This window comes from Botryllus schlosseri, chromosome 10 (genome assembly GCF_051294905.1).
Source record: "Botryllus schlosseri isolate E-star chromosome 10, Bs_hap1, whole genome shotgun sequence".
In the NCBI taxonomy this organism is placed as follows: domain Eukaryota; kingdom Metazoa; phylum Chordata; class Ascidiacea; order Stolidobranchia; family Styelidae; genus Botryllus; species Botryllus schlosseri.
In genome coordinates this window covers 22,347,690-22,372,916 of record NC_137245.1, presented here as the reverse complement: position 1 = coordinate 22,372,916, position 25,227 = coordinate 22,347,690, and the positions used below count along the sequence as shown (strand labels likewise).

The 25,227-nt window shown below is 37.3% G+C and overlaps 1 protein-coding gene across 2 annotated transcripts in view; it reads right to left on the bottom strand.

Annotated features, from left to right (window-relative positions):
• Positions 1 to 25,227, bottom strand: part of LOC145448514 (sodium channel protein 1 brain-like) — a 53,284-nt gene that overhangs the window by 11,133 nt on the left and 16,924 nt on the right. The window contains exons 5-27 of one of the 2 annotated variants that reach the window (XM_080326915.1): positions 24,682 to 24,810; positions 24,194 to 24,303; positions 23,919 to 24,125; positions 23,721 to 23,778; positions 22,561 to 22,705; positions 21,895 to 22,023; positions 18,871 to 19,249; positions 16,574 to 16,695; positions 16,386 to 16,511; positions 15,739 to 15,915; positions 15,072 to 15,204; positions 14,795 to 15,012; positions 13,707 to 13,790; positions 11,351 to 11,465; positions 10,388 to 10,637; positions 7,247 to 7,639; positions 7,052 to 7,190; positions 4,808 to 4,981; positions 2,739 to 2,855; positions 1,877 to 1,998; positions 1,673 to 1,817; positions 324 to 515; positions 136 to 249 (exon numbers count right to left, since the gene is read on the bottom strand). In XM_080326915.1, the coding sequence (XP_080183041.1) occupies positions 136 to 249; positions 324 to 515; positions 1,673 to 1,817; positions 1,877 to 1,998; positions 2,739 to 2,855; positions 4,808 to 4,981; positions 7,052 to 7,190; positions 7,247 to 7,639; positions 10,388 to 10,637; positions 11,351 to 11,465; positions 13,707 to 13,790; positions 14,795 to 15,012; positions 15,072 to 15,204; positions 15,739 to 15,915; positions 16,386 to 16,511; positions 16,574 to 16,695; positions 18,871 to 19,249; positions 21,895 to 22,023; positions 22,561 to 22,705; positions 23,721 to 23,778; positions 23,919 to 24,125; positions 24,194 to 24,303; positions 24,682 to 24,810 (3,778 nt within the window). Of the gene's footprint in view, positions 1 to 135; positions 250 to 323; positions 516 to 1,672; positions 1,818 to 1,876; positions 1,999 to 2,738; positions 2,856 to 4,807; positions 4,982 to 7,051; positions 7,191 to 7,246; positions 7,640 to 10,387; positions 10,638 to 11,350; positions 11,466 to 13,706; positions 13,791 to 14,794; positions 15,013 to 15,071; positions 15,205 to 15,738; positions 15,916 to 16,385; positions 16,512 to 16,573; positions 16,696 to 18,870; positions 19,250 to 21,894; positions 22,024 to 22,560; positions 22,706 to 23,720; positions 23,779 to 23,918; positions 24,126 to 24,190; positions 24,304 to 24,681; positions 24,811 to 25,227 lie in introns of both variants that reach the window. The other variant, XM_080326914.1, reaches the window with a different exon arrangement.

Below are 25,227 nucleotides of genomic sequence, written 5' to 3'. Positions count from 1 at the left end.
AGGCAACAAAACCTCCTTGCGTACTCAGAAAAATAGAAGTACCTCGTTAATTATCACCTCTCAATATACTTTGAACTAGTACCACTCACAACACTCACTAATCAGCGATGGCAGCAAATGTCCAAATCTACAAACCTGAGGTGGAGGAATGGTTTTCTTCGGCTTTCTGTTTAGCATTGTGCGCATGGTTTTATAAAAACTTTTCTGAGTATCGGTGAGAAAGGCTTCGATGGCAGATTTCGATTCGTTCTTTTCGAAAAGGACAAAAACAGCAATGATACATACAATGGCAATACATACATTCATGTGCACCATTGCCGTACCTCTTTTTTCAACTTTTGAAAACTCTCGATGATCACACCGACGATGAGATTGAGAATGAAGAACGAGCCTATGAGCACGAATATGAGGAAGAATATGTAGGAGTAGGGGTTGGCTCCCCTTATCGGTTGCATATCTATCCCGGTAGCGTCGTTTGCATCTGCCATAACTTCCATCCAGCCTTCGAATGTTGCCTGACAAGTGCGTCGTTTCAATTTAATCATTCGAAATCTCAAATTTATACTGGATCAATATATCTTTCGCAGAATTTATTGGTATTGGTATTGAACTTATAGTAGGGTAACCATATTTCGGGAATTTGAAAAGAGGACACTTTTTCAAAATATTCAGACTTACAATACGGGAGTAAAATCCAGGAAAATTAGTAAATTTATTCCGAGTTTGTAGTTGGTTGAATTAAAAGAAAGGGTCATCATTCCGACTCGACTCCCGAAATACCAAGTTTCGTTGGTTGACTAAAAATAAGTCGTCTTTCTGGCTCAACTCCCGAAAGACCCACCGGATCGTTACCTCAGTACTGATTTCCTATATCTCAGTTGTATTTTTACCTACATTTAACCAAATTTTTTTTTAAATTTAAAAAATTTGGGCGTTCTCCGGGGTCACTTTCAAAAAAGTAAAGAAGGAGGACAAATCCTCTTATTAAAAGAGGACATATGGTAACCCTAACTTATAGGGATAGGGTCCCTCCATAACAGCCATAATTCTTTACAAGAAAACTTTGGATTTACTTGAAAACAAGGATTTTGTGATTGCTGGCTATAGTTTAGACTTCATTGTTGTCCCATGAAACGACAGAATATTCCAACTCAATATTGACCAGTTGTAGCAACGCCGAGACATTGTGTAGGTATGTGTAGGTACTTTTTTAGACACGCCCCCTTATCGTCATATCACAAAATGCAACCAGAATGCTAGCAATCCCACGGGTACTTTGATGGCATGGAAGGTTATGAGTAAAGATGAGAGAATTATCAAATATGAAATTTGGACTAGATATAGCACAAGAACACCGAATTGAAGGTAAATTGAAGGAACATGTTTTTAGTTGACCGCAGCTTCGCGCCCCACAGTTTGAGAACCACTGCTCTAGTTCAACTAATAAATTTAGTATTATACATGATATGCATATATAGCAATATTGAGGCATTGTGTATTTTGATTGCAATATGACTGGCAACTTGGATTTTAGGAAGTCGGGAAGGATTTACAGTACCATAGATGATGGATAATAATTCATATTTTTGTAACCATTATTGCATCTGGGAGTATACGGTATATTGCCTCAGTTCCGTACTGCGGAAATGCAACAAACATCTAATATACGCACCACTTGAAATAAGGCAATCATTCCATTCACGACATTATCAAAATTTATCTTTGGCGTAATCCAGGATGAATTCTGAATTTGCATACAATCGGCTCTGGTCCGCACTGCCGAGGCATTAAAGATTTCTCCCGCACCGTTCACGCATCTGTAAGTATGCAGTCATGGTTTGAGAATGAGACAAAGAAATACGAAAGGAACACACACCTGTAGAACTGCCCCTTGAAGAGCTGAACACCGATGATGCTGAAGACAAACCACAGGAACAAGCATACGCAAAGAACATTTGCGATAGACGGTATGCAAAGCATCAGGGCATTGACCACAACCTGAAAGAATGTCAGATTTGTAATTTTAAAAGACGCTATCCCTATGTTGGTACCGCAGTATGTAGGTCAATCTAGTCCTTTACACGTACAAACAGCAGTTGGACTAAGTATGAGAGAGAGAGTCTTTATTTTCATCAAACCAAAATACATAACACACGGCAGTGGTGGTGGCACAGAAAATATGCATGCACAGCTATTTGCAGTTTGCAATTTTATGTCACACAATATTCGTGTCAAACAGGTTGAATCAGCTTCAAGTCATCAATCGCTCTGGTTTATGGATGTTTAGGTAAAACCTTCATATCTGGATATTCTGTAGGCTATCTATGTTAATCGTTTTATGTGATTTTTGTTCTCAGTGAGTGTGTGCATTAGCAATGTGCATGCTTCTTTTCAACTTGATTTCTCATGATTTCAAATCACAATTTTGTAAACTGTAAACTTTTGAACTAATATTCAAATGAAACAAGAGAGCAAGCCAAAACTACAATTACTGATGATCCCTAAGGATCGTATCGCTGTAACCTGTATTTTATTTTGGAATGTAATTTTTACTCAATAAAAACTGTCTCTCTCTCTCTCTCTCTCTCTTACTTCAATTTCATAAAGTCAATTCAAAATACATTTTCACGGTACTAATTTCATTGGAAAATACATTGGGAAATGGTCTGACTTATCACTACATTGTATCGGACGGAAAATTCAATCAGCATGCGAGACATAGCTGAAGAAAATCTTACTTTCATCCCTTGCCAGCGAGAAACTGCCCGCAGAGGACGCAAAGCTCTCAATGTCCGGAGAGATTTTAAGGATTCAACCGAACCCACTGCGGTAGCTCCAATACCGATCCATGATATCTGTAAAGTGGTTGTTTCATATATCTATTACATGGTGCTTGTAGTAGGTATATGACACAAATGCCTGTGAGCAATGAGCTTAGAGCAAGACAATACAAAAATCACGTTATCGCACCAGCTTGGGGCATTTAATTTGAAGCGTTTCTTTTCGATTTTATAATTGTTTCATTCACAGTTCTAACGATTTGTTTTTGGAGTATATCAGTACTGATGTAGATGCCCCCAGGCCTCCTAGTGTGTTCCATCTTATGCAAAATAAAACCAAACCCTGCATGTGGAACAACACTGTTCTATCACGTGACATATGTTCATAAGATGTTGCGGGCATAACCATATGATTTAATAGTCTATTCATATTGAAATAAACCCGAATATTGTCGGATGACACTCGTGATGGGTAATCGTCTACAACTAGTAGAGAAAGAGCATTGTATATCAACAATCGTATCACAAAATATGACGTCAACAGCATAAAATTTCGAATGAGAGAGCGATAAATGTACTATTTTCAGGTGGTACACGAGCTTCTTTTTTTGACAGAGTTTGGGTTGGTGTATTTCGAATGAAGTCGACTCCAAGGCCCACAAATGGAAGTGTGAAGGGCCCGACCCCTCCCAACGACGCGAAATCTGTCGTCTCGATGATTATTCGCACAAATCGGATTATCTAACAGATGTTTGCCGACGGCAGAATTAATGGCCTTTGACCATATGAATGTATCACTAGGTCTCTCTCATTATCATGTATATTGTATACCGTCAACCAATGAGGTAAAAAACGTGAGATGTTGTACCAAACAAAGCATGATCAGTAGGGCAAGTTTTTGCTCGCGAGAAATTTGAACTTAATTTTGACAAATGTTGCAATAAAAAGTTGCATTTATAATTTTGATGGAATAGTAGTGTGTGAGATACTCGAAGGGTTCCGTTGCATAACTTAGTTCCTGCAGAGCTGTCAAATTTGTTACTTTGCCATTTCACAGACATTTTGGCAAGAACGCCAAAAATTCCGGCGAGACCGCCAAAATTTACATTTTTGGCCGGTACACAGCAAGAAAATTACGCAATGTGGGAATAATTTTTCCCCCGAAAGCCAAACAGCATAGCGATAACCCCCTCCTCCTAAAACAAGTCAAATAACACACCCAAAACCCCCTAAGTCTGCAAACTTGACCCAAGGCGTTGCAGAAATACTGACTCTCGTCTGAATAAGGTGACCCAGTGGAAATTTAATTTTGGGCGGTGTCGAAATGGGAAACTATCTCAAATTTAAACTACAGAATTATACAGCAATCTATTTCCATATTGTTAGGACACGGTCATGCTTGGCAGGGGTAGTTGAGCTTCTTTCTTGCAGAACATTGTGTTATGGATAACAGTGAGATGCAGCTAACACATCATATAGCTCTTTGTTATGCAAATAAATGAGAATAGAACCATTCTGGGAATAGTTTGTAGCATGTTTTTAAATCAATCTTTTACATTTTTACGCAATATTTGATCAAAGTTGCATTAAAAATTGGTATGAAAAATAGAGAAAAATTGAAGAAAGTTGCATAAAAAATCCCTCCAAACAGCTTAAAACATCATATTACATAGTTTCTGAGTATCTAGGAAGCTGTCGGAAGCTGTAAAAAAAGTTGCCAAAAGTTGCCCTAAAGTGATCAGTATTGACTGGTACTGATGGGGTCGTGACGTTCTTTATGTCAACCGGAACCAGAGTAGTTAATTGTTCCAAATCATAAAGTCAATAAGTGATACATGAATTTCATAGAATTTGATGAATATGTACGCGATACAGTGTTTTGTATGAGAAGATAAGTAAAATTTTAAATAATGTGAAATATAATCAATCCAAATCCCTATTCCTACACTATGTAGAATAATAGTACAAAGTCCTATGTTTATCAATCTCAATTCTTGTGATGTAAAATGTAAAATCATTGTACTTACCACCACTATTATAAAATCAACGGCACACCACCAATTCGTGAAATATCTTCTCCAGCCGATTCCAATCCATTTCAATACCATTTCAGCAGTGAAGATGCAGGTGAATATGTATTCCAGAATGATCAATATCCTTTCCCGTTCTGGTTCATTTTTCAAGTTAATATCTTCGAATGCCTGCCACATAAGAAAGTCACCTTCTCACTCAAATCAAAGGTGTCTTGAAAGTCAATATGGATATGGACTGCAATGAATACAATCTGAGAATTGATCTCACGGATGTCTTCATTGGGAGTTTCAGAGTTGAAAGTGATTTTGGGCTGTTATTAGCTGAGGTGTTCAATAGCAACATACTTCTGTGGGGTAGTCAAGTACTTACAGTGCATACTTGATATGATTTATATAAGGTCTGCCTTACGGTTTCAAGGAACTGGCACATCATGAATTTAGAATTTATTACTTGAATGTTTGTTTTTCCTGTGTATAGTACCAGTTCTTAGAAAATATAGTTGTTTCCACATGATTTTAATGAAACTCACTTAGCTTTATTATGTGACCACAGCTTTCAACTGACACCTTATAATCGATATTATGCTTCATACCAGCGCAATGTCGTTCGCCCCTAGGATCAATCATAGGTCTTGCCAAGTCATGTGTCGTTATCTCATTATGTAATGTCACGATTGCTGCAACTCTGTAGGACTTTCCATTGATAAAGTTGGATCTATTTATACCGGCACACATTGCGTAGGTGGAAGAATAAAAGGTCATTTGTAATTTCAATCGATACATTGTCTGAGTGACTGACTAGTCCAACTTCAAATCACTGGCACGTGTGAACAAATATATTCGTCGACTTGCCGTGTGATAGATTTAGAAAAAGATCTACTTGATTACCCCTTCAAAGTAAGACTGTTACCATACTTAACCAAGACTTCGCTTCCCATTTTCTGTTTGCTGCTATAAGCTAGAAAGCTACTGAAATTGCTATTATGCAGAGACAGTGAACAGACTAATTGACCTCGCAGGTCGTATCAATCATTCTTACCTGATAGCAAATACTGTGTTTGCGATTTTTTTTTGCTATATACTTAGTGTGGCTGTTTGTTTGTTATGTATTTCTGTTGGATTAAGCTTAAAATCTTGAATAGCTTCCGGGTCCTTCGGGTCTGCGAACTAGTTTCAACTACAACTACAAAGCTACATTGTCCCCACTTATACTATCAGTCCCTATCTCTTTCTTATATTTAGTGCTGAGATCACAACACCACAAGGTCGATACAAACACTATCACAATCCAACTCGTAATCAGGCCATGATTAGGACTGGGTTAAAGTGATGACCTTTCTCGCAACCTGCATTTCGTTGGTATCGTAGATGTTTGCGCTGTCAGTGAACTTATCATTTGACATTTTACAGCTTGTAGCCTACTCTATAGGCCTATCGTTGTAGACGGCCAATGATCTACTCACTGTGAATCATAAACTGTTAAATGAAACAAACAGGTTGAAATGGTGTTATGCTCAACCTACCGAAATATCCTAACTGAAGTAAGACTGGGAATTGATTCCTATGTCAAGAAGCACATGATGAAAAATTGAGTTGTAGACAACATTGCCATAATGAAGCAACACGGTGTGTCACCAGCAGTGTATGAACAACTTCAGTGTTGCCAGCCACCAACTGCAGCTGTTTAACGCTCTTTCTCTATTCTTGGCAAGCTACTCGGACAGACACTTTCTACCCGAGAATGTAGAAAAGAATCTTTCGTTGTACAACAGCAAATTTCAATTATTTCTACCATAATGCATGATGTAACTACTGGAATTCTTCATAGGTCCAGATTTCGTTAAAATAAAGTTTTTGCATGGGAAAATCTGTCAGTTTTCAAGTCAACAAAGTTTTTTCAGGCAAAACTGCTTCGTAAGGACAGACAGTTCCAACCAGAAATGAAGATAAGTAGTACAATTCTAACATTATGAGGGAAAACACCTGATTTATATACATGACGTCAAAATTTTGTCAAAATTAAGTTTTTTGAGGTCAAAAGATGTCAGAATTGATTTTTGAGGTCAAAATCTTCCCTTTTTAGATAAAAAAATCGCCATAGTCACCAGCATACCAAATTTTGCGGTGAGGGGTCCTCAAAACCACCCAAAATCATTTAGAGCTCGGTGCTAGCAAAAAAGTTGCATATCCGTATTTTAGGTGTCCCATGAAAGGCAATAAAACAACAACAAAACTCACCAATGTCACAGTGCTGGCAAGTATGACAAGCAGAATGAACCACTCAAAAATGCGATGCTTGACGACTTTATAAACCGCTATACGGCATCTAGTCCAAGCTGGAAATCCGCAGCAGGATTTTGCACAGGAGCATTTACACCTGACAAGAGAGGTGATGTGAATTGAACGATACAATAATGTGGTAAGAGTGAATACCAGTTTGGGAAGCACCGTGGAGGAATTTTCTCATCCATTTCCTTGTCTTCTTCGTCGTTTTGCGATTCTTCGTTCGTGTTCTCATCAATCTCCTGAGATTCCACATCCACCTCCTGTTTTGCGACCTGTTGGCCTTTTTCCATAACAGAAGTTGACTCGGAACTATTGTTTTCGGCCGGAAAGAAACAGCATTTTGGGCATAACGACGGATTCTCAATGTCTTCCAAGTCTTCCTCCAGCGTGTCGAGCCGCTCTGGGTGAACTTTGGAATTATTCGGCACCGAGAATTTCACTTTTGCAGTGGATTCAGGATTATGTGAAGGTTTTCCAGATTCATTCTCCTCTTCCGCTGAATTTGTTGATACTGGCTCAATGGTCAGTTCCTCGTCTTCACTAAACGAAGAGGTAGAAAATTAAAATTTTCCCAATTTTTTTCTTCATATCGTCGCATTCATCACATGGTATGAACTAGAATATTTTCCATTGCAAATTGATACACTTGATTTTGCTGGTTTGGGCACGAAAATGCCCCCGCGTCCAGTCAATGGGTTATTTCGATCAGTGCTTCTCAACCAGTGCGTTGCGATGCTATTTCAGATGGGCCACAAAGCCTTTCTTAATGTTGGAGTTTACTAATCAATATGAAATAGAGGGGGGCTTTGGGTTGCTATGGAATGTCAACAATCTTGTATTTAACATCCATATACGCCCTCCCACCAGTAACCTCACAAAGAAATCAATCGACTATGACAGTCCTGTTATTTAGAATTCTATACGTACGTCTATACGAGACCTTCCACATCACTCATTTAAAAAAGAATTATTCACGCACCTCATCTCCTATTACTAACTCCACTTGTTCCACCCCAAATTTTTTAATGTTATTATGATTATTTGTTTTATGCTATGCAAGGGTTACCATACGTCCTCTTTTAAGAGGATTTGTCCTCTTTTTTGACATTTTTTGAAAGTGTCCTCGGAGGACGCCCTTTTGTCCTCTTTTTTGAGATTTTGTCCTCTTTTTTGAGACTTTTGGTTAAATATAGGTCAAAATTTGATTGAGATGCAGGAAATCAGCACCGAAGTAACGCTCCGGCGGCTATTTCGGGAGCTGAGCCGGAAAGTTGACATTTTTTAGTCAACAAACTGATAATGTGAAAGAAAAACTGTATTTTGGGAGCTGAGCAAGAAAGTTGACTAATGTTTTTAGACAACTGACCAAACCCAAATGGCCTGGTTTTCCATCCAACAAGTCGCTGCTGAAGAGATTCGGTGTTCTAAACATAGAAGATAACATAGAAGAAACTAGAAATCGCCAAGTTTATGTATCAGTTCCACTGCGGTCATTGCCCCGAATATTTCAATGACTTCTTTACCTCGCAATCAAAAGCACAGAAGTACAACACACACGCATCCACGTCATCCAAACATCATATGATTGACCGAAAAGATCATCGCTCTATCAAATATGCCGGACCTGACGTGTGGAACAGTATCCCGCCGGCCATCCGACAGTCGACGAGCATGTCCACATTCAAATCGAAATACAAGCAATTGCTACTAAATAAATACTAGTCCATCCTCAAGATTACCGGACCACGACCTGACCTATCGATCTCGCCTTCCATGACATGCCACCCCGTTTTTTTTCCCTTGCTTTTTTCTACACTATCTTCTACTTTTCATTCAGTGTGCATGTGCATGCCTCCTCTTTACATCGCCTAGGCCAGACGTCTCAAACTCAAATGTGCTTGCGGGCCAATTTCCTAGTTTTGACGACACCAGGGGCCGCAGCATCAATAGGATATTCAATGTATGATTTCCAAGTCGGCCTTACATTTGACGGAACTTTGCAGACAGGCATTCCACAAACATCATGAAAATGTAATTTACTATTGTACTATTCATGTTTAACACATTTTCAAATACAGGAATAAAATTGTTTTTGTGCCAGGCATATAATTTGGTAAAATAATGTGTTATAGAGACATCATGTGAGAGGACACATCATGACATCGAGTTCTAATATTGAAGCTAGTGGACCTTTTATGAAGAATATTTTAAAATTTACTGAAGAGATCAGAGCATTTGAGCGGTGTAGCCAAATCCGGGTTTTTGATAGTCGTGAAAAGTAGGCTATTGTTACTGTCATTGTCGAAGTCAAATTAAATCAGCGATAGATTTGCCTTCGATTATTATTGGAACATATCAATAAAAACTTAAATGTAATCATTATTGTGCCAAAGTAATAGAATTGTTTAGCACAATCTCTGATGGTACCTATATTAAAATCAGAAAGACCAGCATTGACAGAAAATCGCGCATAGCGAGAAGAATATTTTCCAGTTGCATAAATTGGCCAAGAAAATATTCCACAGGACATAGTTTTTAAGTTCTTAAAAATCTAAAAAAGATATATGGCACTTGAATGTATTGTCGAAGACTTGAAATTTCAAAATGCTGTTGCGAGCCGTACAATGCCTCGTGTTTGAGACCCCTGGCCTAGGCCAAGGTGGGAGCCTGATTCCATAGACTACTCCAAGTCGATTCGACACCTTCCTATCTTTTCATTGTATCGAATTGTTGTGGTGTATTGAACTGATAAAAATTGCTAATAAACCACTGATGATGATGATGCAAGACTTAGAAAGCCTGCACCTTCCTTATCTAGCGGCATATGCACATCATGCACTCATGGCATGCATATGCACAAATCGTGTGCATGTATATCATCATGAGTCTGTCTATATGCCGCAGAAACATCAAGGGTAAAACAAACTTCGTCCCACGTCCTATTCCTCTGCATAAAATTTGGCAAAAACAACACCTGGCTGTAAATGAATACTTAAATCGATTAATGAAAACTATTCTTATCAGCGAGTGCAACCTTGAAATGGTATCAGAGTGATGTGAAATGTCCATGTATCGTGGGTGAATAAATATGAATATCGATGAAAATTGCAAATTCCGACATAGCGCAGAGTTCTATCTTTCCCCTGATATCTCAAATCACAAATGAATATGCAATATCTTTGACCAACAAAACTTGTTATCATACTGCATGTTGGGGTATAACTTACTGTCTTCAATACCCAAGTATAAAGCGCTAAGTGTGCAGTGCATAGCAAGAGACCACTTTACCTTATTCTTGGTTGCTTAGTAAGTGTGCCCCTTTTCCGGAGCCGAGTACCAACTTTATTGCCATCTTCCGATTCTATATTGTGATTTTGATTCACTTGTAATGTTGGTTCGTCGTATAAATTCGGATTTCTTTTCTTTCCGCTTGCTTGCGTCAAATGGAAGACATTTGCGAGAGATGTGGACCGGCCTCGTGCTAGTGGAACTTCCGGTTTCAGGTAGACGGCCTTGTCAGATCTCCCTTGTTCATCGTCTAGAAATTGATAATAATTCCTACACAGAGTAGGTCGCACCAAATAGATTGTTAAAGGGAAGCGATTACAAGTCAGGAAACAGCCCATCGATATAGCTATTAAATGTCCCCATAATTTAGCAAAAGCACTGATCCCATAAAATTTGTTATTTTCACCAATGCACATTTGCAAAATCATGTCGGTATTCCATGATAGAAGTATCGATGGCAATAAGACCGACATCTGCAACATGAACAACATTAGACTTCAACTTACTTTACTATATGGCAGATTAATGGCTTCATTTAAATGGGGTAGAGATGTAAATGTAATCTATATGTTTGAGGTGACCATGTTGTTGGGCATGGTACTTTTGATTGGCCATCTTTGTGCTAATTTTCCTTCGCAATATCCGTTGTTGACGCATATCTCAGCTAGTTATAAGCACAAAGAGATTTGATAGATGCCAGCTCATAAATTCGTAGCGATAGGTCTCGGATTTATCTTTGTATGTATTTCAATTCAGTGACACTGATAATGTTGACACAATGCATGATAAAAAAAACTATAAAATACTAAGATTTGCAAATCATTGCGGAAAGAAACACTGAAATTGAACCAATTACAACAACCTTCTGCCTACAACATAACCTTGACATAGAGAGAGAAAAGATCTCACTATCCCGAAACAATACCTGATGTTGGGTATTTAATTACCGAAAATGCATTTTACCTGCTTGCTTATCCTGGCCGAAAATGTCATGCGTGCTTTCTTGGTTTTCAGCGTCTTCAGCAACATTCTTTTTTCTCTTTTTCTTGTTGTAAAACCTCTTGAATAGTTGAGCAGCCTAAATGATGAACATTATGATGTCAGGACCACTTATGCGATGTCTTGATATAATCTACACCAGGGATGTTAAACATATGGCCCGCGGGCCGCATCTGGCCCACCAGAGGATTTCATCAGGCCCGTAAAGCAATTTTGAGTAAGTTGAAACATGCTTATATCATCAAGCACACTTGCAAGAGATGCTGAGAATTTTGTACAAAATACTTGCAATAAATAATCCCTCAAGACAGCACATCTCGAGCATGTCTATACGTTACATTATAATAGGGTTACGATATCTTGGAAATCTGAAAAGAGGACACTTCTCCAAAATCCTCAGACTTACAATTCTGGAGTAAAATCTGGAAAAATGGTAAATTTTCCCGACTTCAAGGTTGGTTGGCTAAAAAAAGGTCATTTTTCTGGCTCAAGCCCCAAAAAGCTCGCTGGACCGTTACTTAAGTGCTGATTTCCTATATCTCAGTCCAACTGAAATTTTCAAAAAAGAGAGCCAATTCCCAAAAAAGTGGACATTTAGGCGTTCTCGGAGGACACTTTCAAAAAAGTCAAGAGAGGACAAATCCTTTTAAAAAAGGACGTATGGTAACCCTACATTATAACCACCCGACTGTGGGGTTGTGGTTTCACCCTAATCACCCCTAGGAACAAGTCGGTGACATTATGACACTTAATTGCGAAAGGGAAAAAGTACACACTAATTTCGGAGTTTTATGAAAAAATGGACCAAAACAAAGTTATTCACAGAAGCGAAAACGCTAATGCGGAACCGTTATATGCGGTTTACTTATATAATATATTAGTCATACAAGATATATAATTCAAATATCTGTGGTCGCACTGCGGTGTCACTTACAACTCACAAGGTCACTGGACTACAGTTAAATCTCGGCGCTTCTTCGATATACGCCCCAGATCGAAACAGTGTTTCACATGACACCAGCAAGTGTTTCCCATGAACACGATACAGTTTTATAAACGCCAAAATGAATTGTTTGTTTTTTTGCCTTTGGAGAGACGGATTTTAGGGCTATATGTGGGTTAGGGTTAGAGTCAAAGTTGAGGTTAGGATATATCCCCCTCTCCCCAACCCTAAATCCCCCTTCCCCTACCCTAATATCCCCTCTCCCCCAACCCTAATATCCCCTTCCCTCAACGGTAATCTTGGGATACCCTAACCCCAACTTTTACCCCAACCCACGTCCAACCCTAATATATCCATTCCCTAAACCCTAATATCTGTCTCTCAAAGGCAAAAAACAATTTATTTTGACGTTTATAAAATTTTATCGTGTTCATGGGAACCATTTCCGGTTGTCATGGGGAGCCCTGTTTCAATCTGGGGCGTATATCGAAGAAGCGCCTAAATCTCTTAGTATTGGTTACTCCTCATACACAGAGGGAACGCCAGATTACGACTAAAGCAAAGCGATCATAGATAAGTGCCAACTTATATCGTCGTTTGCGCTACTGTTTCAACGGCTCATATCGGTATTCAACCGACCAATCAACGTATTTTTGCCAATTCCATTGTTTGTGAATAAAGGTATTGCAGTGTTTCTACTTGCTAGAATAAAGCCCATATGATCCGTGGTACTATTTAATATACTGTTTTATATTTATATATATATATATATATTTGATAATAAAGTATTCAATTGATTATTTTGGAATCAGTTGACTGATGCAGCCCGCGAGCGGTTTGAATCCGGCCCGAGACACAATTTGAGTTAGACACCCCTGATCTACACAATGTCTGCAGTTTAATTAACCTAACAATTATATCAAGTAGCCAGTAAAATTTGGAAAAAAGTTATTTTTGAATAGCCCTAATGCAGAGTCATCTACAGGAGTAACTGAGGCGGTGATATGTACTATCACGCTTTCCTTTGTAATAATACAGAATTAGTACACTAGCCTGCATTATCAAAATTTATTAATGGTCACATCATATGCCTTTACCATGATTAACATGTATGTACTCATTTACGGGATGATTTCAAATCCATTCTTTTGCTACTGTAGTAAATTGATTTCATTAAATATCCTTAAAAATCGTCGTTTTTTGTAGTCTTTTGTTTCTTCAGTAAGATAGAATTGATAAACAGGTGGATAATCAGTATATGTGAAGGCAGGGGCATATATGGACATTCAAAACAGAAATATTTGGGAAAGTGCAATGGTATTTTTGAATGTTTGTATTGTATACTGTTGGGAAGAAGGTAATTTCATTATTCCAAACCGTCATTTTCTTCTTCTTTTCCTCATCTTGGAAGCTGTCAACACCGAATGCTTCAAGCAGGATGGCAGTAAATAAATTCAGAACCTTTCAATTAAAAATAAAAAAATAAGGCATCGTTTGACAAGAATGTTCATTTTTAAGCGAAAGGGCAAACAAAAAATAAATTTATAAGTACATATTCGATTGGTTTGCCCGGTATACACGAAAGAATTACGATTTCAAAGATCATATAAAAAAGAAACAACGATGTAACATAATGAATCACAGATGCTTGATATGAATGCCAATGGCTAGAAAGCAATCAAGCTTGGTGATCTTGGTTATAAAATTATGAAATATACAAGGACACCTGTGCCTACAATAACACATGGTATGTGATTTGATTGGTACAAAATGGGGGGAATATACAGATTTATGAGATCTGTATAATAATAATAATAGTAGCTAGCCCAAATATCAGTATTCCATGCCAATAGTTCATTAATACAATATTATTTTTGAGAAGGTAGCAGTAACTAGCAAATGATACTTCACTAGCTCAATGGAACATTCTAGGTTTTATACAATGGCTTATTAAAAGCTCCAGCTTAACATATTTGATGTATCCAGCATCCCGCATTTGCTATTTACACAAGTAACGAGTATGTATGAGTTTGAGTGTGCTAAGAATAGACCGATGCCAAAACTATGGCATATCTAATTATTTTACTAAAATAGCTATGGATAAATAATTGATAGTCAAAACACCAGCATGCGCAACAAAATTACAGGGTTTACTGGCTTGCAATTTTATACATCGACTCTAATAATAGATGCGGTAGAAATGATCAGACAGTAACTTTTAATATCACAATTGTTGATTGATCATGGTCACCATTCGCATATTAACAATATACGCAATCCTAAAATGTACAGTGTCTTTAGACAACTTTCTGATACGATATTGATAACCACATATCTTATGATATTGTGTAGCCATTATCACAAGTCACGATACAGGCCCAGAAATATTCCAATTGTGGAACTATGATTTTTGGTGATAGAAGGAATTTAGTTATTATAATTGACAAAACGTCATTTCCGCTTACCAGAAAATTTCCTAGAAATGTCAGAAGCAAAAAGTACGGTATGCACGTTGCAGGTTCTGCGATATACATGCAGTCATGTAACGGCTCAATCCATTCACCACACATAACTCTCCACGCAAGTAGAAACGCTTGGTAAAAGTTTATAAAATTCCATCGCGGTGGAAGACCATCAAACATATCTCCACTGCCGGCATAGGCAGGGCCGAATAACTGTTTGCCTGTACAAAACGAATCCTCTCATTACATAGTACAACCAAATGCAAAACAGCTCACTCACCAACAACAGCAAATATAAAGAGCACCATAAAAAGAACGATAGTAAGATAAACAACAGCAGCCAAACTCTTCAGAATGATAGTCATCAGTTTTCGCATTGTAGTCCAAATCTTTGCAAGTCGAAAAACTCTCATCTAGAAAAGTATTTAATCATTATATTTACCAAGTAGTGAAATAGATGCAAATGCTCATTTCCTTGAATTATTTCCAGGTGTTATTGATCAGGTACAAACAACCAAGCCATCAATAAAATGTATAAATACACAGATCAATGTGAAATTCCCGTAGTTTCACGTTCGTTTCTTGCTACCTTCTAGTTTTAATAGAGCTTAAAAATGTACTAATCTATAAAAGTTCAAACATGATGAATCAAATAATTTTCAACTTTCCCCCAACTATTCAACTCAATATTGATAACCCTTATTCCAGCTATAACTTACAATCAGAACATCCAAGATTTACGGCGCACTAGGTAGCCTACTACAATTTTTGGTAGATTATTTTAAAACATTCAACAAATTTAGCACAATGGTGAAGGTATTACAGTAAGCGTCTAGGCTTGGGTCATTTTCACAATGCTAATCTCCGAGGGTAGGATCATACAAGATAAGCCCTAGAGATGATAGATACGCCAAGAACACTGCATTTGTAAGGATCAATACACTTACCAGTCGCAGACTCCTCAGTACAGAAAGAAATCCATTTGATGACGGAAGAAGGAATTCCACTAAACTTATGAGAACGATGACGAAGTCAAATTTATTCCAGTTGTCTTTGAAATAATCGACGAATCCCAAGGCAAGTATTTTAAGAACAGCTTCCAAGGCAAAAATTCCAGTGAAAACCTGACGTGTTGAAGAAAACTGAGCATGCTTAACAATACTCTCTTCAGCAGAGGTGGTCATTAACAAAACATTTCTATTTTTTTTGGAACACTCAAATAGGTTTCGCCTATATGCAGATCGTTGACTTCAGACTTCTTCTGTTTTGGATTTTGACACACAAAGTGACAAAACTACTGATATTTTACACAGCGGCTTTTGAAAAGTAGAAAATAGTTTTGGGTTTATCACACTTTTATGAGTGAAGTTATCATATTGACAGGGCGAAATATACCTTGTAACGTCGTAGTGGACTATATTCACTAAAATTGCTCTATAAGTGAAGCCAGAACTTTTCTGACATTTTATCTTCTTTCTGATGTAGTTTTGGAATGTGTTGCAAATCACTGCGTCTACTTGTAGTTCAATTTAAATGTATTAAATTACTTCTTCTACTACCAACTCTCCTTTTGAGGCCAATTTCAAATACTTACATAATTGCCAATGTTCAATGCATTCTCAAGGTCTGGACTGATGTTATGGTGATCAATGGCAAGAAACACAGTGTTTGCAATGATGCTCAATATAATAAATCCGCCGAACACTTTATGCTCCACGACCTACAACAGATAGAATATGTACGGTTGACACGAAGACTTGATGCAGATCAACTTATTAAAACCTTTTTTAAACCACTTTGGAAAGCAGTGAATCCAGCCGGGCAAGACCACGAACAGCAGAGCCCATGAAATGATAGATATTGATTTTTCATCCACACTCTCCACTCTGCCACATTGCTGTTTGCTGTAATTCAAATCACGGTATTTCAATGATGTGGTTAATTAAATTATAATATATAAAACGGTAGCCTAAATTTCATTGCGGAACATATCAAAATAAAGTTCATCGACAGCTTTGAGAATTAACCAAAAGTATGCTCCCAGATTTTTACATTCGGAGCTCAGAGCGATTTAACACTAACTAGACAGTATGCAGATTGTACATGCTGATAATATTACAACACTGCATGAGTATAGAATGTATTAAAGAGAAAGAAAATATTGGCAAGGCATAGAACACACTTCACTGCATTATTAGTTGCAATTCAACTCCCTAAAGATTGACATCACATTTTTTTCTGAATATTTTCGACAAAGAAGATTTATTTGTATGCTCAATACAATGAAAAGTAGCAGTGGTGAAAGTTAGATCAATAGATTGAAATCAAATTAGATACAAAGTACTATTACATGTCAGTTATCGCATTCATTATAGTCAATATAGACATGTCAACAACTTATAGCATGACAGCATGTAATTTAACGTTCAACACAACGTTTGTGAGTGAATGCTCAATGCCAGTTTGCTAAACGTTCTTGCCATCCCACTGCAGTAACGATCTCATAAATAATGTAAATAATATTTATACTGTATCGTGTTTACCCTTGACACATATGGGAGAACTGTCAAGACTAAGGTAGGAGACCTCTTTACATGGCCTAGGCCGAGGCCCAGGTGGGTGTCTGAAGTCGTTTCGGCACCTTCATATCTTTTCATTGTATCGCAGTCTTGTGGTGTTTTGAAATAATGAAATTCTTAGTGAAACAGATACTGATACCCCGCATAGAAGCGTTTGGTCTATTGGTGACATCAGATGGTTTGCTATCAGTTCATTGCAAATTACTAATCTCTCAAGGTTTCAAATCCACTGTTACAGTGTTGGAGGCTGTGTTAGGTATTCGTTACAAAATCCCAGTGCAATAAAAACCAGAGATGTGATGACTCGAGACATTACTTGAGTGGAGTCAGATTCGAGTGATTGACTCGACTCAAGGACTTAACTTGGATTCGATGTATAAGAAATATGGAATGACTCGTGACCTTAATTTTCGAAACAGTTTTCAAGTCATCAAATATTCCAGTTTGCAAAATCATATGTGAGGTCAATACTAATCCTTGGTTTACTGGACTATGCGCCTTTGATATAGTTAATTCCGTCAGCAGCGACATCACAGAAAAAGCTTTGACATGCCATTCACAGTCGCCATAACTGCCTCGACTGGTAATATAATATCGTTACAGCCATTCAGTCAGGTGTGTATAAAGGCCTTTCCTTGGCAAGTTCACCGAAATTTGGCAACATATTTCTTTTACACACTCAAACATTATTAGTCCGCCACAGAAATTTGAGGTATGCGTTTCCTTTATACCCTCATGCCGCATTCCTGTGAATAAATGTTGCTTACCTTGAATTATATTACCATACTATATTGAATGGAGCATGCCCTGTTTATGCCAGTCTCATGTCATTTTATTCATATAGAAATGAAACGACACAAAATTTGACCAGCGCTAGCCTATATACAATCATGCATATCCATCCTTACATTAAAATCAAAATATACAAACTGAAAATATGTCACGATTCAACTCGAGTCACTTTGAAAATATGTGTGGCTTTACTGCCGACTGACTTGAAAATTTTAGACTTGAATCAAGCCAAAATTTGCAGTGACTTGTGAGTCATGAAGATTGATCTCAAAACTGACAAGATTCAAGTAACCAAAATGGGCAGTGAAAATCGCAGCAGTACAATCAATGATTAGATGAGCAGTTGTTACCAAGAAAAATAAAATGCTGTTTCAAAGTAACGTCACAAACACGTGTTTTACATATTTGTAACTACCACACAGTTTCTACTAGATTATGGACAAGAAACTTGTGACACTCTCTTGTAAGTTGAAAAGTTCAAACAGATTGTAGTCACAATACAGAATTTGTAAACCCTCACTCGAGATTAACGAGACCTGCGTAAGACAGGCATACCATTTCATAATAATCTAATCCCAAAAACAATGCCTTATCAACATACCGGTAAAAGAATTCCAAGAAAAACTGCCGTTCAAAGAAACTGACTCATTGTAGAAAGGTAATTCAAACTATCCATTCATAGCGAGGAAAGTGTTTTCAAAATAATACCTGACTCCGAACTCTCCAAAGACATCTCCTTGTTCAGCGGTCTCAAACTTTTGGTGGATGTCCGCGGTGAGCGAGGTAGGTCTTCATCGTTGATTTTTATTGAAATACTGTTACCTTGGGCAGGTCGGCTCAGTATTTCTGCTACGTCATTGTCGAGAGACGAATGAGAGCGTATAGATATTTGTGACGATTTAGTTCCCTGTACGGCTGTCGGACCATTTGATATTTCGTCGGGCACGAGCAGGACGGCGCTACCAAATATCTGTGCGTTGGCGTCTTCCAGTTGCTTTTTTCTTTGCCTTTCCACAAGTATACGACGCCTCTTGTTTCTTCTGCGGGAAGTTTCTTTCGCCCGCTCTCTCATTTCTATCATTTCAATCTGAAGCCATTGCATAATCGTGATCAGACGACAGAATAACGGAATATAATAACTAGGGCTAGGGAAAATTAAGTGCCTGATCGATTCAATCCTGAACCGAGTACTGAGCTTCGAGTTAAGTATTCCAGTATCACTTATTATAACCTCCGAAGTGTTATGATGATGATATGAAAAGTTCAAATACATACCTTATGTGACCACAAAGAAAATAATACCTGTTCAACATTACATAGAGATTCATAGGCCTACCTGTTTAATTGTACATTGTCACAGCCCTATTGGTTGATCACAACTCCAACTCCAACCACATATTTGAGTGCTGTGCAGACTTGTGTGAACTACCCATTTAAGTTAGTTGACGGTCAAATATAACTAGCGGTTTTTCGAATAATTCTAGTTCTAATTGCAGATTTTGAAATTTCAGTAGTTCTAGTTCTAGTTCTAGTTGCACATTTGAAAAAAAAAACAGTTAGCCAACAACTAAAAAGCAAGTGCCACTGTTTTGTGTGAATCTTAAAGTTTGTGCAGCCATTGCTAGCTCAGAGCTATCACTACTAATCGTGGCGCAGCCAGAGGGTGGTTTTTTTGGAGTCTAGGGCGGAGATAATAAAGTTGGATTAGCAATAAAGTCGATTATCGCGTTCGTCAGGATTTATCAACCCAGGATTAAGGAAACCGGTTGATCGCAGCGCATAAAGTTAGTGTAAATCTCATGATTTAACAAACCGGAACAAACTATAGATACTATATATAAAAAAAACTGCGTACACATCGTACCATTCCTACCCACGAATATTTCCGATAATACCCGTGCCGATTGTCTCCTAGTCATAGCTTCACTAAACAATCAACGAATTATGTACCCACCATTGCAGAGCGATATCAATAAACATGTGCAATCCGTTTCTAAGCTGTACCGTACGAATTGTAAACGACTTTCATTTCGCGATGATGATAATTCGACCTATTACAGTGGCAGTATCGCTATCACCAGGCTGTTGTTTCATTCAACAAATTGACAGCAGATAGCCTACAACGCGTTTTCGCATTATGATGCAACATAAATCGCCACTTGATTGAAAACTCGGGACACTTCGCCTAACCATAGCATTTCCAACTTTATGCGTCGCGATTTCAGGGCTGGGCACAACGATTCGAGTACTCGATTCTGAATCGAGTATCAATTTTAATGATTCGAGTCGATTAGTAAAATACGATTTTTTTCAAGTAATGAAATTACACGTTCCTCTCCACTGAAAGGTAATTTATCGACGAGAATTATAGTTTCGATACTATTTCCACTGTGGAAGCCGGAAACCTCGATCCTCGATTGGCCGTATCGCAACGTACGAAACATATAGTACAAAGCGACGCACGTTAGCGAAAATAACACATTTCCGAAGTCATGATCATCCCACAACATTGTCACAAAGTGCAATGAAATCGGTATGGTTGAAAAAATACTAAAGTATCTTTAATGTGATGGATAACACGCAATATATTCTGAGTGGTGGCATAAAGGTACTCATTTGATTCTTGACATACTACATTCTGTTATGACGTCATAATGAGTGATACTCGAATACTCGACTCGATTCGAAGCATTTTACTTGATTCAGAATCGAACCAGTCAGGTAGGGCCTACTCGATTTCGCCCACCCCTAGTCGCGATTAGCAGTAATTAATCGCACGATTAGCAGTCTTCCGGTTCAGCCAACTTTATTATCTCCGCCTAAAATGCGTCCCGATTAGCAATTTTTAATCACATGATTAGCATTCTTCCGGATCAGCTGACTTTATTATCTCCGCCCTAAATCTCTCTCATTTCAAACTCGAAACCCAGTCTTTTTGAAATGTAGATTCTATGACTGATATTTCCGATAAAATTAAAATCAAAGTGTTGCCGACTTTATTATGAATCTAGATCACGCATACGACGAATGTAGGCTACCTACCGACGGTGCATGGATAAACGCTAAACACTAAACAGTCTTCAAAGTAAACGCATTATCAGTTCAATTTATACAGCCCCAGGTTTTAATCGGTACACATTCCAATGTATAGTTCAAAATTACAAGCAACTTTTGGCGGTCCGGATTTAGCCCGCGGTCCGTAAAATGCCCAGGTGTACCATACCCTAATCTGCAAGTATTCGGGATCACCGAATTTTCAGTGAGTCACAAAAACAAAAATATACCACATTATACATCTAACTACACATTTATTACATTACCGGTGCTTACATTGTGCACCCCGAAACACCGGTCAAGAATCATTGATCTAGTTAGATATCTTTTAGATAGTTGCTGATGCTGATTCTAGTTCTAGTCGTTTATTCTAGTTCTGGTTGCGGGTTTTGAGAAGTGAGTAGTTCTAGTTCAAGTTCTAGTTGTGTATTTTAAAGAGAGTATGGTAATTCTAGTTTTAGTCCATTACTGTGACACGGAGCAATTTCAGTAATAAAAGTGATGCAAACTAATCCGCAAACTACTTGACAAAAGTAAGTAGTTTTGCCTAAATGACTGTTCAAGTGCAAGTAGAAGTGAATGGAATCATAAAATGTAACCTTTTGAGTAAGTAATGAAAGTAGGCAAGCCTACTTGAGTACTATGACAAAGTATAAGTACTTCGTTGCCAACACGCACCTGTTTTTTGTGTTCTTTGCTGTACGCAAGGGCAACAACAGCGAGAAGGAGATTCAAAAGGTAGAAAGGGCCGAGAACTACACACATGAAGAAGAACAACACGTTCCAGGCTCCTTCAGATCGTATAATCTGTGCAACGATACAAATACTTTTATTTTTCCCATAATACACGGGTATTCGTTGGTGTGTGGGTCAACAGATATTTTCATTTCAATGAGGTCTCCTGAAAAATTCACAAGCAACAACACTTAAATTAGATGTTTAGTTTGACATTATGTAAGTGTATGGGGGAGGGGGAGGGAGGAATATGCGAAAATAATTGTAATTCACAATTGTGGAGTGCATAAATTTCAAATGAACAATGGGGAAGACAGAAAATCGTCACTGATTTTACTACAACATAATGAAATCTATATTTGAGAAAAGAATGTTTATGAGTCTCTTATGCATCATAAATGTTGGCCACATAATTGCATGAAAGTGCTCACATAAGATCTTATTAACATTGTAGTATTTTTTAAACACCACTGATAAGCAGCCAATGATATTATCCATTGGATTTTAGACATTAAACATACAATTTGGCGGTATAGGTGTTTGTTACAATATAGTCATCTTGAAGGAAAAATTGTACTAAACTAATGAAAACGGTGAAAATGAGCTTACCATGTTATAGACATTTTCCCAAAAGTCCAAAGTTATCAATTGAAAAGACGTTAATAGTGACCAACCAAAATTGTCGAAATTAGTGTATCCATAATTTGGATTATCCCCCACGTCTTGCATGCAAAGGTATCCATCTGGGCAAAGCCTATAACACAACATTGGTCACATTTAGTCATTGTTTGTTTGTACTGCTATTTGTTAAGTCTTGCAAGCAAAAATACCTGAATCAATTCAAGCAGCCTAGTTAGTCACAAATGTTACAAATATCTGATGTCAATGGAGATTTTAGCATATCGTGTCAGATAAGTTGCTTTATCTATGTACCCAAAGAATTGAAACAAATTTATGTGATATTTACCTTTTTATCATTTACTATTCTTAGAGGTACATAATTTCAGTACACAATAAAAAATATATTCATATTGAAATAACCTAAATACGCTTGCACTAAATTTGGGATAACGACATATGTATCATTGAGTAAAAATTAGTTACACACCTGAATTTATAGTGGTATAACTGCGGTTTCCGTTACTCTGACAATCATTTTCATGAATTTGCTATAGGTAATTTTCACAGGTGAAAATCATTAATGTTCAGAAATTTTGGCACGATTGCATAATGGTGCAACAACGTGTATATTTGAATTCACTGCCACATTTACGTAACATGGTCAATGCAATCACAGATGTATTTCATCTGTAAATACTTATTCATCCAATTACAAAAATCAATATGTTATGTAAAAAAATCACATAGACTAATTACTATCCATACATTCTATAGATGCAATACCGGTGACATCAATCTAATAATATCAGGTTTGTACTTCGCGAAAATATCAAGTCCAATAACTAAATTCAGCACGATGATAGGTGGAAACGCTGAAATTTTGGTTGTAGGTACACCCCATCTACCGGGCTTGTCAAATTTCAAACATAAAGTCCACGAAACCTTCTTATTGATCATTATCAAACCTTCACTGGAACATTTAATCATTCGTAAATTACAGAATTATACATAATAGATATTTGAAACATCTATGATGATGGGAAAAGTAACCTGTAGTTATGTATGTATAGCATTTAAATAGCGATTAACTCATCAAAAATGTTTCAAATTCTATTATTTTAGAGTCCCGAAAAATGTGCAAATCATACCCGCTTGATGAAGCATTTCCACAGACTACGAGTTCTCCATCTACAGGATTCCAGTTGTCTAAATTCACAAGGAAAGGGCATCCAACATATCAAAAGAAAAATGAAAAACAAATGTGTTATTTATTTTGTTTATTCATATTCGACCATTGCAATACATACAAAGTTACTTACTCTGTCTACTATAACATTGCTAGTTACCTGGATTTTGTACGAAGGTGTTGAAATTAGCTGGTGAATATGTATCCAACTCAGCAGGATATCTCACACACTTCCTCAATAAGACACCTTGATAAGCTTGTAACGCAATCAAAGCTATAACGATCAACAAAAATAACATAATAACCATGACTTCAGCCAACGGTTTCAAAGACTGAAGTAAAGAGTTGACGATGGTCTTCAGCCCTGGTTGAAATGATAGAGGATTCATGTAAGTAAATACAATAATAATAACATATAAGGATAGGCCTCACCAGGAACAATTGTAAAAGATTTGAATGCCCGTAATACCCTGAATGTGCGAATTGCTGATAGATTCAAATTGCTGGGGCCAGCAGTAGCAACGGTAATAATGATGGTGACCCAACTGAAACACAAAATTAATAAATAATTTCCTGAAGTCGCTTTAAATTATAAATTTTTAAAATTCTTATTTTGGTATTCTCAGAAATTAAGCAATTTTATCCAGTATTGTGGAGCCTGAATAAAGCCATTGAACTTCAAAGACTGCATAGAGAATTGATAATAAAGAGGCCTAATTACACATGAGTGGGGCAATTTCTTAAAAGGTACATTATACACAAAAGATCATCTCAATACAATTCTATTTAATTGCAGTCATTTGGAACTCCATCCATAATTTGAAGAGTGATCTCAAATTTTAAGGCTGTATTCGACAACAAAACATTGACAAATAAGGAGGTCTATATGGACGATAGACAGATCTAATATAGTAAGTACTCACGCCAGCATAACAACAATAAAATCCAGCCAATTCCAGGCATCCCTCAGATAGGAAAACTTGTGTAATGCTACTCCCCGTGCCAACATTTTTAGGATCATCTCAAGAGTGTATATAGCAGTAAAGACATATCTAAAACGGTTACACATTGCAATGTTCAATAAATAATTTATTAAGCTTGATACCAAGTATATAAATATGACATATTGAATAACTTTTGCAATTCATCCAGATGTGCGATTTTGTCATTGACATCCATTATTTTCGGCCTTGAGACTTCCCACTTCTCAATTGCTGTTTATAATATTTTACGTACGTGCAATATGTGCATTGTGCATAATCAAATCCCCTGATAATCGCCATATATATGATATGAAATTGCCCATTTGGCATGCTCATCAAATTGATCTGTCAATTTGTCACATATGCTGTGAAAACGTCACGATATGAATAATTTATAATCAAATCATAAGCCCCAATTTAGCTGACAGCACCTTTGAATATGTCATATTGAGCGATGCATTTGTTTTGGTATGCAAAATCTTGTAA